Genomic DNA, 13,114 nt, shown 5'->3' with positions numbered 1-13,114 from the left:
AAAAAAAAAAAAACCTTAAAAAATGTTTTGTTTGAATTTTTTTAAATTAAATCAAATGGAGTTTTAAAACTCCAAACATTTAAGCAAATTTTGTAACAGTCACTAACAATGGACCAAGAAAAAAAGGTTGTTCTGTTGCTCTGCCACTAAATTCCTATTTCGATCCTGAGATTCACGCCATTATTTATTTTATTTTTTGAAATTTAAAATTATTTATACTGGTCTTTCAAATTTAGATTTAAGAATTAATGTGATTCCTCGACTCTTTTCAGTGATGACTAGGTAAATAGAATACTCAGATGACATCCTTCATAATGAATAAACGATGTCGTTTATCCTTGGCACCCAAACAAACAAGTTAGACATATCGTTATTTTGTATATGAAGAAAAAAGAAATGATAGAGACCTAATATAAAGTATTTGTCTTCTTCTCTATCTCTATTATTCTTTATTTCTAACTTATTTGAACGCCAAAGGTAAACGATGTCGTTTACTCATCATCCATCGTGACAGAGAGGGTGCAATCTTAACATTTCGTTTGCCTAGTCATCGTCGAAAAAAATCAAGAGATCATATTAGTGTCCAAATTTAAATCTAAAAGACTAACATAGATAACTTTAAATTTCAGGGACCAAAATAAATAATTGTGTAAATCTCATGACCAAAATGAGAATTTAGTCGTTGCTCTACCTCTGGTACTTTGGGGAAATGAGTGAGTGTGTGTGCATGGCCTAATCCGTGATGCAAGATGCGTATTTTCTTTGTTTGCGGGTTCAATCGGACTGGGTTGGGTGACTTGAGCCTTAGCTCTAACCCAGTTGAATGAATTAGTCGGGCCACTTTTTGAAATTGAGTCGGGCTAAACTAGTCCCAAAGTGGTCGGGTCTTCGGGCCGGACCGGGGTGTAGGTGATAATTTCATTTCTTGGAATTGTGTTTCTAATGTTGAAAGTTGAAACAAATGCCCGATAAAATTTGGTATTTGTAGAACGGCCCCAAACGCATATGATTGCGTTTAGAGAAAAAAGACAAAGGAGCCAAAGAAAGAGGGACGAAAGGTTTCTTACTTTTTTAATTCATGCAGCGATTCGTATAGAAAACTCTGAAAGATTCAGAGAACCCTAGCACGCAATAAAAACCATTGAGACTTTCCCTCTTCTCTCTCTTTCTCTGGTGTGTGCGTTTCGTTGAGATAGCGTGAGAAGAAAGCAGGTTCCGTTCCGATGGTTTTCTACTTCAAGGCACGCCCTGAAGCTGGCGATTACACCATCTTCATGGGTCTCGACAAGTACGAGAACGAAGAACTCATCAAATATGGTTTCCCTGAAGATATCTGGTAATCCCCAATCCGCAATTCCCTGCTTCTCGTTTAGCGATTTTGTGGTCTTTTCTCGTTCGTTTCCAGAAATTAGGTTGCTTTGGGGGATAAATTTTGCTTCTACGTGCCTCCTTTTTGTATCTTTGATTTATCTGTTGTTTTGTTGATTCGTTTAAGAAATTTGGATGTTAAAGGCTGTTAATTTGTCGTGAATTACTGAAATTCTAGAGGTTATTCCATTCAGTGTTGCATTGAAACTGGAGTTTTTTTGCTTTTTGTTGTTTGGTTTGTTTAAGCTTCTACCATTTAATGGGTATTGATGTAAGCTGTGTATTGTGTAGGTTCCATGTTGATAAGATGTCTTCAGCACATGTATATGTAAGACTGCACAAAGGTCAGACTATTGATGACATTAGTGAAGGTTTACTGGAGGACTGTGCTCAGCTTGTTAAAGCAAATTCGATTCAAGGTAAAAACGTCTTACTGATTGTAGCTATCTGTGAGAAATTATTACCTATAAATAATGCTTCTGGTTACACTTGTTGATGTTAGTTCCTTACGTTGGTTATATTTGGAAATAATTCTCATACTCTTGAGACGGATATGTAGTTGTTAGTTCATGGCTATTTTTATTCTGTGTAATTCCTTATTCTATGTGCTTCATTCATGACAGGAAATAAGGTGAACAATATTGATGTTGTTTATACTCCCTGGGCCAATTTAAAGAAAACTGCTTCAATGGATGTTGGTCAAGTTGGTTTCCACAACCCCAAAATGGTATGTTTTTGAACTTCATTCTTGTTTGGTATTGTCTTTGTGGCATTGGGAGAGGGTGGTGAATTGATGTTTGACTGTGAATTTTGAGAGTATCTCTGGTTTTCATGCATTTTAGGTCCGAACTGTGAGAGTGGAGAAGCGGATCAATGAGATTGTCAACAGGCTAAACAAAACAAAAGTGGAAAGGAAACCTGATTTGAGAGGTGACTAAGGAATTTCCTACATGTATCCTCGGTGCCTTTCTTTTATTAAATAAAAATGTTATTTGTTGGGAAAAGAGGTCACGTGACAATTCTTCTCTCCATATGTTTCTTTTTTGCCATCAAAGCTAGCGCTTTACTTTTCATTTTCTCTCATGTTTAATTCGCTTGAAAATTTGTTTTAGCCTTTCTGATCTTTATATGAATGTGTGCTGCAGCTGAGCGTGAAGCAGTTAATGCAGCTGAAAGAGCTGAGAGAAAGCAACAAATGAGAGACAAGGTAAGCATTGCAAAATACTGTTTTTTATCCACAGGTATCTCTGTAGACATGCATAACATAATCTGATTCAGATGATATATTGTAATTGTGCCCAAACATTCTTTCGAGTGAATGAATTATTGTTTTCGTGCTTAGTCCTATCTTCTTAACTTGCACATTGCATGCCCTTCAGAAGCACAGAAATGTCTTCTTTCTTGTGATTTCATGCAGCTTGAATTATCAGTATCTCTCAGCTTGTCTTTTAGGATGTCTTTTTTGATGTGTAATTGTGTCAATAATTTGAGCATTGCATCTTAAGGTTTCTGTGATGTATGTCTCTGCCAAGCTTGTCATATAAAAATAAAATGTCTTCTATTCTATGAGATGTAGCATAGGCAAATTTTAATTCATGTACCTTTGTTGGTAACTTAGCTTAATGTTTTGCATTCACATTTCCTTGGTTGAAGATAGAGCATCTCACACAAAATGCCTGGATCATATGCAAAAAGCATACAATTAAAGAAAAGCTTTATTTATTTAATCATGTTATGTGTGCAGAAACGCCGTGAGGAATTGGAAAGACTTGAAAAGGAGAGACAAGCCGAACTGAGGAGCTACAAGGGTTTGATGGTTGCAGAGAATATGACATCCAATAAGAACATTGCATCAGGAAGCAAAACACTGCAAGAAATGGAGGATGATTTCATGTAAGCTTTAGCTATTGGATTATATGCAAGATGGTTGGTGGCCAACAATGCTACCTGGTGAATTAAATTTGACTAAATAACCCAAGTCCTGGAATTTGAAATTTCAGTGTCTTCATTAAGAAACCAAGTAGTGTGTACAATTGTGTTTGGGGGATAATTTAAATCGAGAGCCGGAAAAGAAGACAGAAGAGGGGAAAAAAGGGAGAAAGAAAAAGAAAAGTGGGGGACTGGGGGAGGGGGTTTCTTATAGTGATGATTGGTTTTTGTACTTGGTAATGGAAATATACTTAACTTTATAGCATTGCTTGATAGTTGAGACAATGGTTTTCAAACTAATGTTCTCACAGTTGAGTCAAAAGGGGAAATTCATTGCTATAACTAGTTTTATTTTCCATGCCAAGTTTACAATTTGCTTCCTTTTCTGAGAGGGGCCTACACTTCGTGCCAAATTACTTGGACATGTATCCTCCTTCTATAGAACTGCCGGAAAAGCTTCTTAGTTCTTGTTGATATCTGAGATTAATGAGGGACAATAATTCTGCCAGGCCAAATGTAAGATTTGAACATACCCTGCTGATAAACTTCCTTTTATAATTTGTAAAGCGACACTAGATAGCAGCAAAGGTTATTTTAACAACTAATATCTTGATTCGCCATTATAATAAGAGCAAAGTTTTTAAACTAAAATCTCCTTTCATAGTGGGTAGCCAAGCAGCATTATAGGTAGGAGCCTTTATGAGCAAAAGAACGTCTTGTTTTCTTTAAGTCGGTTCGAATTATTATTGGAGATTTATGTAACAATAAAAATTAATATGAAGGTTCAGAGTAGAAAACTGGCGGTTTTTAGTATATAGCATGACTAATGCATTGTGAAAAGAAGTAAAGTGAAAATTTGATGAGGTTTGTTGACTTTGTTCCACTGCACTGGTGGCAATAAAAAGCGTCTAATGCATATATTTCCATACAAAATCAGCTAATGCATGGTGATGGTACATGCATATAGTAATGGTTGTATTACAACAGTAATAATTGCAATTTTAATGTGATTAAGTTTCTAAGTAGGTAATCAACGGCAAAATTATAAATTTACAAGGTTCAGTTTAAGGTTCAGTTTATGTGCTTAAAAAATAATTGCAATAATGTGCATCTAAATATATATACTTGTGCAGTTGGGTTGGTAAATAAATAAGTTATCCTAATTCTTCTGTTAATTTTACTGAACTTAATTTTGAGTAAGTGCAACTTTCGTACTATATCAGCTAAAAATATTATGCAATTTACTTCAGTAATTTTTTTTCTCTGTTTATTTATTATGATAAAAATTGATACGTCAAATTAATAAAAAGTAATATAATGTGCTGTCACGCAAGAAAACAATTAAAAAAAATTAATTCTGCAAAAGTTTATGTATCATGTATGTCTAGCATAAAATTCTCTTGCAGACTTGCAGTAGGTGCAAAAATTTCATTGATAACTGGGTTGGGACTACCGTATACAGCACTACTAATATAGTGTCTATGACCCAAGCTGAATTCTATACTTACATGTTGATTATCAATCTCCACAACTCTATATTAAGATAGAAAACAGAGGATTAATGGTTGATTTTTGTCGTGAAATCACCTCTCTACAAAACTTAAGCTAATAGAAAGAGATATGTGAATTGTTATATCTTTGATATGTTTTCTCATTCAAGAATTTCTTTTTAAATTTGTGTAAATTTTTGCATAGGCCTATAATTTTTTTTTATATGTCTTATGTTAAATTTTTTTAGTCAACAAGAATCGAACTCTAAACTCATAGAAGCTATGGTATGATATTAGAATTTAAATTGGATATGCCTAACTCAATCCTTAAAACTTGTTCATAGGATAAGAGATGTCTTACACTTAAAAATTTTTCAGAGATCTTATCCCTAAGAGATTTGAGATTTGTAATACACCTCATTCATGTTCAAAAATGATAGTTTAGAACGTGAACACTTGTTCCAACAACATTGAATTGGACGAGCTCTGATATCATGTCATGAAACCACTTCTCTCAAAATTTAAGCTGATATAAGGAAGCACATGAATGATTATATCTCTAAAATCTCTTCCTTCAGAATGATTCTTGGTCACCGAGCAAAAACTTTAGTCGAAAATTATTCTCTCTTTCGGCTCATTTTTGCTCCAAGAAAAGTTGTGAGATCCCTTCAGTACTTGACTATCTCTAGACCTGACTTTGCCTTTTCTGTTAACAAGGTCTTTTAGTTTATGCATTCACCAACAATTGAATATTGGAAAGCGGTGAAAATGATACTACAATACGTGGCAGGTATAGTGTCAGCAGGTATTAGATTTAAAAAATGTACTAACTTGAGATTGCTTGCCTTTACAGATTCGGATTGGGCAGGGGACTTGAAGGACAGAAAATCGGTCACTGGTTACTATGTATACTTAAGAAACAATCTTGTATCATGGAAAAGCAATAAACAAGCCAAAGTTAGCCACAACAGCACTGAGGCAGAATACTTGAGCATGGCAGCAGCTCAGTCAGAATTGGTGTCCATTCAACAACTTCTAAACGAACTTAGAGTCCAACAATCAATAGCACCTATTATATATTGTGATAATCAAAGCGGTTATTCATTGGCTGCCAACCCAATGTTTCATACAAGGTGCAAACATATGAAAATTGATCTTCATTGCCTTAGAAAAATAGTAAATCAAAAAGAGCTTTATGTTCTTCATATACTCTCCATAGTTCAGATTGGGGATATCTTCACTAAACCACTTTCAGCTCCTCTGTTTCACAAGTTTAGAGACAACATCTAGTAGTTTTTCAACCCACTGCTAAGTTTGAGGGATCTATGAGTGAGTGAGTAAGTACAAAATGGTAGTTATAAACCTAAATTAATTTTTTAATTCTGTTAGTTTGTTTTGGTGTTCTGGCATTTTCTGTTTTTTTATTGCTATGTCCAGCTCTTGTAAACTCTATATATAGAGTAGTATCCTTGCTTCAATGTACACAATATTCTTTTATCTCAATTGAATAAACTTTAGTTCAATTCTATTGTATTTTAGTTTCTATTCTCATAATCTAAACTTACCTTTATGCATTCATTTTTTAATTCATGTCATTGTTATCAGTTGTAACATTTTATTAGTTAAAATTAAAAAAAGTCACTTATAAACATATCTAAATTGGTATATATATTTGTTGAAAATTTATTTATTACTTTAAATTTTTGGTGTATTTTATAAATATTTAAAAATATTTAACATCAAATGTAATAATTAATTTCTCGTGGATCATTAATGATCTAATTGTAATTTATGTTAAAATATATTTAGTTGCAGATATACTAAAATTCTAAAGTAAAATATTAAAGAAAATAATTATATGGTCAGTTATCTCCTCTTGTAGTATCATATTGAAATTTTGGTATATTTAAATTTTTTTTAATAATAGTTAGTGATAGAATATAATCAAATTGGATTGATCTAGTGATAAGTTATTAATCCGCTTAAGTAAGTGTCTGAGTTTAAATCTTGTCTTGTGTATGCAGCAATTTATTGACCAATAATAAATCTTTAAATAAAATTTCGATCCGTACGGAGTAGTTTTTGAACTGTGCTAAAACCAAAGAAAAAGTTAGTGATAGAATATATTGATTAATGAGAGAAAAATGACTGGCCACCATCCCTCACTGGCAGGTATTTATATTTCAATTACTATTTTTAATTGAGTTTTTATTTCTTTTAATTTTATTTTTATAAATAATTATCCATTTCACAAATCAATTTAACATTAATTTTGTTTTCCAATCATATTTAATGAATATGAGAGATGGATTTTCTTAATTTTTTTAATTAAATGAGTAAAATATAATTTTTAATTTTTTAATATTTTTTTGGTTAAATTACACAGTTAGTCTCGATATTTTTACTGAAATTGCAAATTGGTCTCTACACTTTAAAAGTTTGTAATTGAGTCCCTAGACAAAATTAAATTTTGTAATTAGATCCTCAATAATGTTTATCGTAAAAAAAAAACCCACATTTATCATAATGTCCCCTTCTTCCTCTTTTCCCCTTTTTTTCCTCCACCTCTCTTCAAAATTTTTGTTCTTCTTTTTTAACAACAATACGGCTTCAACAACAACAATCCCAGAATCGTTGAATCATGAATCATGAATCATGAATCATGTCTAAGCTCAATTCAACTCAACACCCAATTATATTTAAATTAGCAATAATCAAGGACTTCACCTCATCACAAGCAAAATCCTTCTCTCTTGTATTATTATTCAAATTCGTTATTTGATAAAATATATATTATATAGTTTATCATTTTCTCTTTAATAGTAACCATTTCAGAGTTAACAGTGAGATCAATCGAGGATGGTGGCATCAGAGGCATTCATGGAGATCCAGGTTCCACAGCAGAAGGTTTACGATGGAGTTAGATTTTCAGCGGAGGTGGCTCCTCCTGCAGCAATGACAGTGTCACTTACGGAGTCTATCAAGGGCAATAGAGAGTACCTGGATTCTCTAATTTGGGAAAGAGGTCGTGGTGTTTAAGGGATTCCCGATCCAAAACCCCTCTGACTTCAACGTCGTAGAAGCCTTCAGCTGGGAGGAGTTCCCCTACCACGGTGGCGCCGCTCCCCGCAGCAACGTTATTTGCCGTGTGTTCACCGCCAATGAGTCCCCACCGAAGCTGTTTCCGACCTTCACAGGAGCGGGTTATGGAGTTGGCCTTAGAGTCTTCGACATCGGTCCAAGGAAGGTAAGAAGGAAGAATTGGCCATGGCTTTGAAGAGTGATGGTGCGATTGTTGTTGCTGCTGTGATCTTAAGAGAGGAACTTGATTGTGAAGGTTGGCATTGGAGCGTGAAGAATTGGAAGAGTATGTGAGGAAGTAGAGGAATAGAGAAATGTAGTTGAGGATGAAGAGGAAGAGGAGAGTGTTGAGGAGCAACGTGTTCCTTCAATTCATGATGCTCTTTCCTCTTTTTCCTCTGTTTTGGAAAGTGGAGAAGTGATAGTGAGAGGCTGGGGAGGGGTGGGGTGGGTTAGGGATTTTTTGGTCATTTTTAAATAGTTAAATTATAGTGTTGGTTTCTATATTTTTATTAAAATTGTAAATTAGTCCTTACTGTTAAACACGTGCAACTCACATGTTTAAAATAGTAAATATGTTGAGGACTATTTTGTTAAATCAAACATTGTTTGAACGGTGGGGACTAAATTACAAAATTTAATTTTGTTTAGGGACCAATTACAAATTTTTAAATTGTAGGGACCAATTTATAATTTTAGTGAAAGTATAAGGACCAACTGTGTAATTTAACCAATTTTTTTCTCATATTATTTTCAGTCTCACTTATAAAATTAATAATGAGAGATCATATTTTACTCTCTCAAGTGAAAAAAAATTAAAAATTCCCGAATAAGTTAACAAGAATCCAATATAAAATTTTTCAAAAATGATATTTGTACACTAAAATTAGCCACTAAAATCAGCCACCAATATATTTGTGTATAAATATATGTGTAATTTTGAAGGTTGTAGTAGGATTAGAGAAGATGGAGGGGTTGAATCTATGCCTTTCTTTTAATTTGATAGACTTAACCCTTTAAAGCAAACTTTCAATTCTGATTCTATTTGAACTCAGCAGCAGAAATTTATGAGACAATTTATTTTTGTCTCATGAATATCAGAAAACAGAACAAATCAAAGAAGAGAAAAGCTAACACCATCATGTATCCTGCTTCGGTTGCCTTGTGCTATGCAACCTACGTCTAGTCTCTACCACAACAGTAGTGGAATTTCCACTATAATTAAAGTATTACATACACCAATTCCACAGGATTGACACAATCCCTTCACACTCAAGTTCTAACCTAACTTGACTTTGACTATGCTAATACTCAACTCTTTCACTCTTAGTACTAACCCAACTAAGAAAGGGATACCTAACAGGTACAAGATACAAGACACAGACTTACCTAAAGAAATTTGAAATCACTCTAGGCTTTTCTCTCAAGTGTATCACTCAGCCTTTTTTCACTCATTGGCTTTTACTTGAGATCTCTCATTATGCCTTTTCACTCAAGAAATTACAGAAAGATAAACATTGAAAAATAAATTACAATCTTTAAAACATGAAGGAGATTGACTCTTCAACAGCCTCTTTGCTGTGTGATAAACCAAATTTGCATGTCTCTGATTCAGTTATTCATTTTTGGCGGAATGCTTCTTTGAAAGAAAATATTGTCCATGTAGATGAACTTCATCAGGGAGCACTTCTCAAAACAAAAACTCAATACACTGGTTATCTCTCCTTGATTCTGAATGAAGAAAAATCTTCTTTTATCTCCTTGCATCTTGTTGGGTTGCTCTCCCCAGGTCAACCCTTGAGCAGTGTACTTCACCAACCCACCAACTCATTTTTTTCCATTAATCCTCAGAATAGAAACTTTGGTTCTGACCTTCTCTAGTTGACCGAAAACTATAGGAAAGCAGAAAACAGATATCCTCAATGGTAAACCCAGATCTTGGCCATTGAGAAGCTACTTGGTCCCCAAGACACACTTGTGACCGTAGATACACAGCAGAGAACAGCACAAATCATCTTTCCCTTGTATCCTATTTCGGACTTGTAGAGTGTTGGGAAGAAGAGGGGAAAGCAGTATGCATACAATAGGAAATGGTTTACCTTTAACCTTTGCCTAAGCTTGATTTGGTTTGAATTTGCTGATTTGACCTCAACCTTTCTTGTCTAACCTTCTCTTTCTTTCTTCTGCTGTGAACAACTTAAGGACTAAGCTTTTTCTCTTTCTTTTTCTGAGTTTTGATTAAGACAAGATAGATGTACATTACTTTTGGTGAAGGCACATGGGAAGAGTTTGAATGAGAGAACCAATCGGGATTGGATCGGGTTTGTATCAAGTTCAACCCATTGGTTCCTCGCCTAGTTTTCTTTTGGGCTTGTTTGATGATTTGTAGCCCACCAGATTTGTTTCTTATTTTCCTTCCTATTGGGCTACTGCAATGATGAGTTTTGGCCTGTAACAATAAATAATCAGCCTCATATAATCATAAACAATCAACACTAATTATATACTTTGCCCAATAAAATAATATTTGTCATCATTAATTAATTTAGTTAATTTCTTAACTCAACAATCTCTCCCTTGATGATAAACATAATTTAAACAATGATAAAAAAAGAAATGAATTTTATTTAAGTTAAGGAACTTCCCTTTGAATGATGTTACTTGCTTTTATGTTGCTCCCCCTTTCCTTTTCAAGAGTAGCTCCCCTTGAATTTGTGTTCTCCTTTTTTTGTTCATATTTATATTTACTTATAGATAACACAATAAAGAGCTAGACAGCTTTATCTTGACTAAGAGATTTTAAACAATCAATACCACAAATTCAGCCCAATGCTGAACATATCATGTCAGCAATAAAAATAAAACATCAGTTCAAATTTACATGCCAAAGAAAAACTCAGTTACAAAAAAGCAAATCAATTTCTCATGCCCAAACCATTGTAGCACCATCAATACAAAAAAAAAGTAGCAGCAATCAAAGGATCACAATTAAATTCACATGTTAATGCTTCATGCTTTTATCATGCCATTTACTCCCACTTTTGTCATCAATGGCGGACAAAAAGCAAATCAACAAAAACAACAGCTTAAGTTCTGCAGGAAAGTGTTAGAGCACAGTCCAAAATATCAAATAAGTTAAAAAAATGTGCAGCAGTAGTTAGGGTATTACAGTCATCCAAGACAACAAAAAACTAGTTCAAAAGTATCAAAAGAGACAGTTTTCATGAGACAAAAAAGAGCAGACAACAGCAGCTTCATGAGACAAATCTAGGCATCTGAACCATTCTCTTCCAAATCAGCTTCCTCATTAGCATCAGTGGCAGGGTCGTTATCCTTTTGAAGGTTATCAATGAACGTCATGAACACAGCCACTCTATCCCTTGATTTTCGGAGGAAATTCTCATGCTTGCTTGCTTGCTTCCTTTGTTCCTTACTCATGGCAATCATGTGATTGGATTGGGAGACAAACTTTTGGACCACATTTTTGACAACATTCAATAGAGCAGATTTTTGTCTAGTGGAGATGGAAGTGCCCTCGGTGGAAGAAGGAGGAGATTCCTCAGGAATAAAGTCATCATCTTCATCATCTAAGACCACTCTCTCAGAACGAGTTGATCCTTTTTGCTGTTTCACTGCACCACCTCCCTTTAGATATGAATGTCTATTTTCATAATTCTCATTGGACAAGTCAACACCAAAATTCTCAAAAATACAAGTTAGAAACATGCCATAAGGAAGTGCTTTGTCTTTCTCACTTCTAACAGAGTCAAACATGTATCTAACCATCAAATAAGCAAATGAAATTTTTGTTTTGGTGAGCAGGGCATATAAAATAAGAGTGTCAGTGTAAGAAACCCTTTGATATGAACTACTTTGAGGAAGTATGATGTGGTTGACAATTCAGTGCAACTGAGCACGTTCATATCCTAGGGCTTTGTGAGTTGGTGTAATGCCATCAATCAAGGAAACATGTTTACAAATATGAGCCAAAGCATCATTGTAAGAAATACCAACTCCTTTATCCTACTTAATAGAAGTATAAGCACACGACCCAACATCAATATACTTCAAAGAATCACTGATTGTTTCATCATTTAAAACAATGTCTCTGCCCTTAACATAAGAATGAACACTACCCTCATGATATGTCATGTTTGCATAAAACTCTTTGACCAAAAGAGGATAAACATGCTTTTTTATGTTAAAAACGTGATTCCAGTCCAGAAATTCTAAATTTTCAACAAAAGAAAAACCTTTCTTTTTTAAAGTTGGTAAATCAGCAAGAAAAGAGGGACACGGGGTACAATACTTAATAACTCCATCATAAAAGTCATTATTCATGGCAGACCTAAATCTATAAGGATTATAGTTGGAGTGAGATGTCATGAAGTGGGATTTATGAGCAAAAGAATCAACGTCTGGTTCTCTAACTGATTTGAGAGGGAGACGAGGTTTACCTCTTTGTGAACGCAATGGAACAGACCTTGGCTTAGGCTGAGTTGACTCAGGAACAGGTTCTTCAGCAGCAGGGCGTTTGCCTTTTGATGAGCTAGATTTTGAAGAACTAGGTTTTGAAGGCGGTACCTTGGTGGTGGCGTCAGCTTGGCAGAGGCTGGAAATCTTGGTGTGTTCTTGGTCTGCACCATGGGATCATTTTGTGGAGGAGAGGTAGGAGGAGAAGGTGAGGGAGTGAATGTTTGGTCCTGAGAACGGGTTTAAGGTCTTGGTTTTGCAGGAAGCTTATGAATCTTTTCACGCTGTGGCCCTTTTGAAATAACTTTCTTCCTCATTTGGTTGGTTTCATATTTTTTAGGGAAGAGAAGCAGTAAAGATAATGGGGAGAAACCGAAAAGTTTGAGAAGGAGTTATAGAGGGAAGAGAAGGAGTGTTGGTAACCGTACCCAAAAGAAACTTTCACACACTATGCAACTGCATCACCTTCTGATTTGACTTGAAGGAACTTGACATCATAAAGAGAAAGATATTATTTGATTTAAAATTAAAACAGAAAATTAATTTTAAAATTTGAAAAACCCTTTTTTGGACTTAAAAAACAAAATAAAGTTAAACCAAAATGAAAAATCCTTTTTGGACAAAAAGAAAAATTGCAACACACAAGCCAACAAAAAGGTAACAAAAAATATGTAGCATTCATATTGGGCCCAGAGGTGGTTTGAATTAAGGAAACATGTTGGACCACTCATGATCTGATTTTCGAGGCTGGCTCAGAAAGATCTGCAAGTGCA

General features: G+C 34.5%; 1 protein-coding gene across 2 annotated transcripts; it reads left to right on the top strand.

Moving 5' to 3' along the window:
• Nucleotides 1-1,030: 1,030 nt before the first annotated feature.
• On the top strand, nt 1,031-6,310 carry LOC107470816 (uncharacterized). Of its 2 annotated transcripts, XM_052255826.1 has the most exons (7): nt 1,031-1,336; nt 1,660-1,787; nt 1,992-2,095; nt 2,211-2,298; nt 2,514-2,575; nt 3,113-3,261; nt 5,641-6,310. In XM_052255826.1, the coding sequence occupies exons 1-7, from the start codon at nt 1,224-1,226 to the stop codon at nt 5,732-5,734; spliced, it is 738 nt and encodes a 245-aa protein (XP_052111786.1). In that variant the 5' UTR covers nt 1,031-1,223; the 3' UTR covers nt 5,735-6,310. The 2 variants fall into 2 exon arrangements, with proteins under 2 accessions (XP_052111786.1, XP_015945725.1); XM_016090239.3 differs by lacking the exon at nt 5,641-6,310 and having other exon boundaries at nt 1,037-1,336; nt 3,113-3,902.
• Nucleotides 6,311-13,114: the final 6,804 nt, after the last annotated feature.

The sequence above is a fragment of the Arachis duranensis genome, chromosome 10 (assembly GCF_000817695.3).
Source record: "Arachis duranensis cultivar V14167 chromosome 10, aradu.V14167.gnm2.J7QH, whole genome shotgun sequence".
Classification (NCBI taxonomy): Eukaryota; Viridiplantae; Streptophyta; class Magnoliopsida; order Fabales; family Fabaceae; genus Arachis; species Arachis duranensis.
Note: the sequence above shows the minus strand (reverse complement) of the source record. Positions and strands in the feature narration are given on the sequence as shown.

What these genes read in the sequence shown, in the direction of transcription:
- LOC107470816 (XM_052255826.1), top strand. Translation starts at nt 1,224, where the DNA reads ATGGTTTTCTACTTCAAGGCACGCCCTGAAGCTGGCGATTACACCATC. An exon ending in GGTTTCCCTGAAGATATCTG is followed by an intron (nt 1,337 to 1,659) that starts GTAATCCCCAAT and finishes TGTATTGTGTAG; the next exon opens with GTTCCATGTTGATAAGATGT. An exon ending in GTTTCCACAACCCCAAAATG is followed by an intron (nt 2,096 to 2,210) that starts GTATGTTTTTGA and finishes CATGCATTTTAG; the next exon opens with GTCCGAACTGTGAGAGTGGA.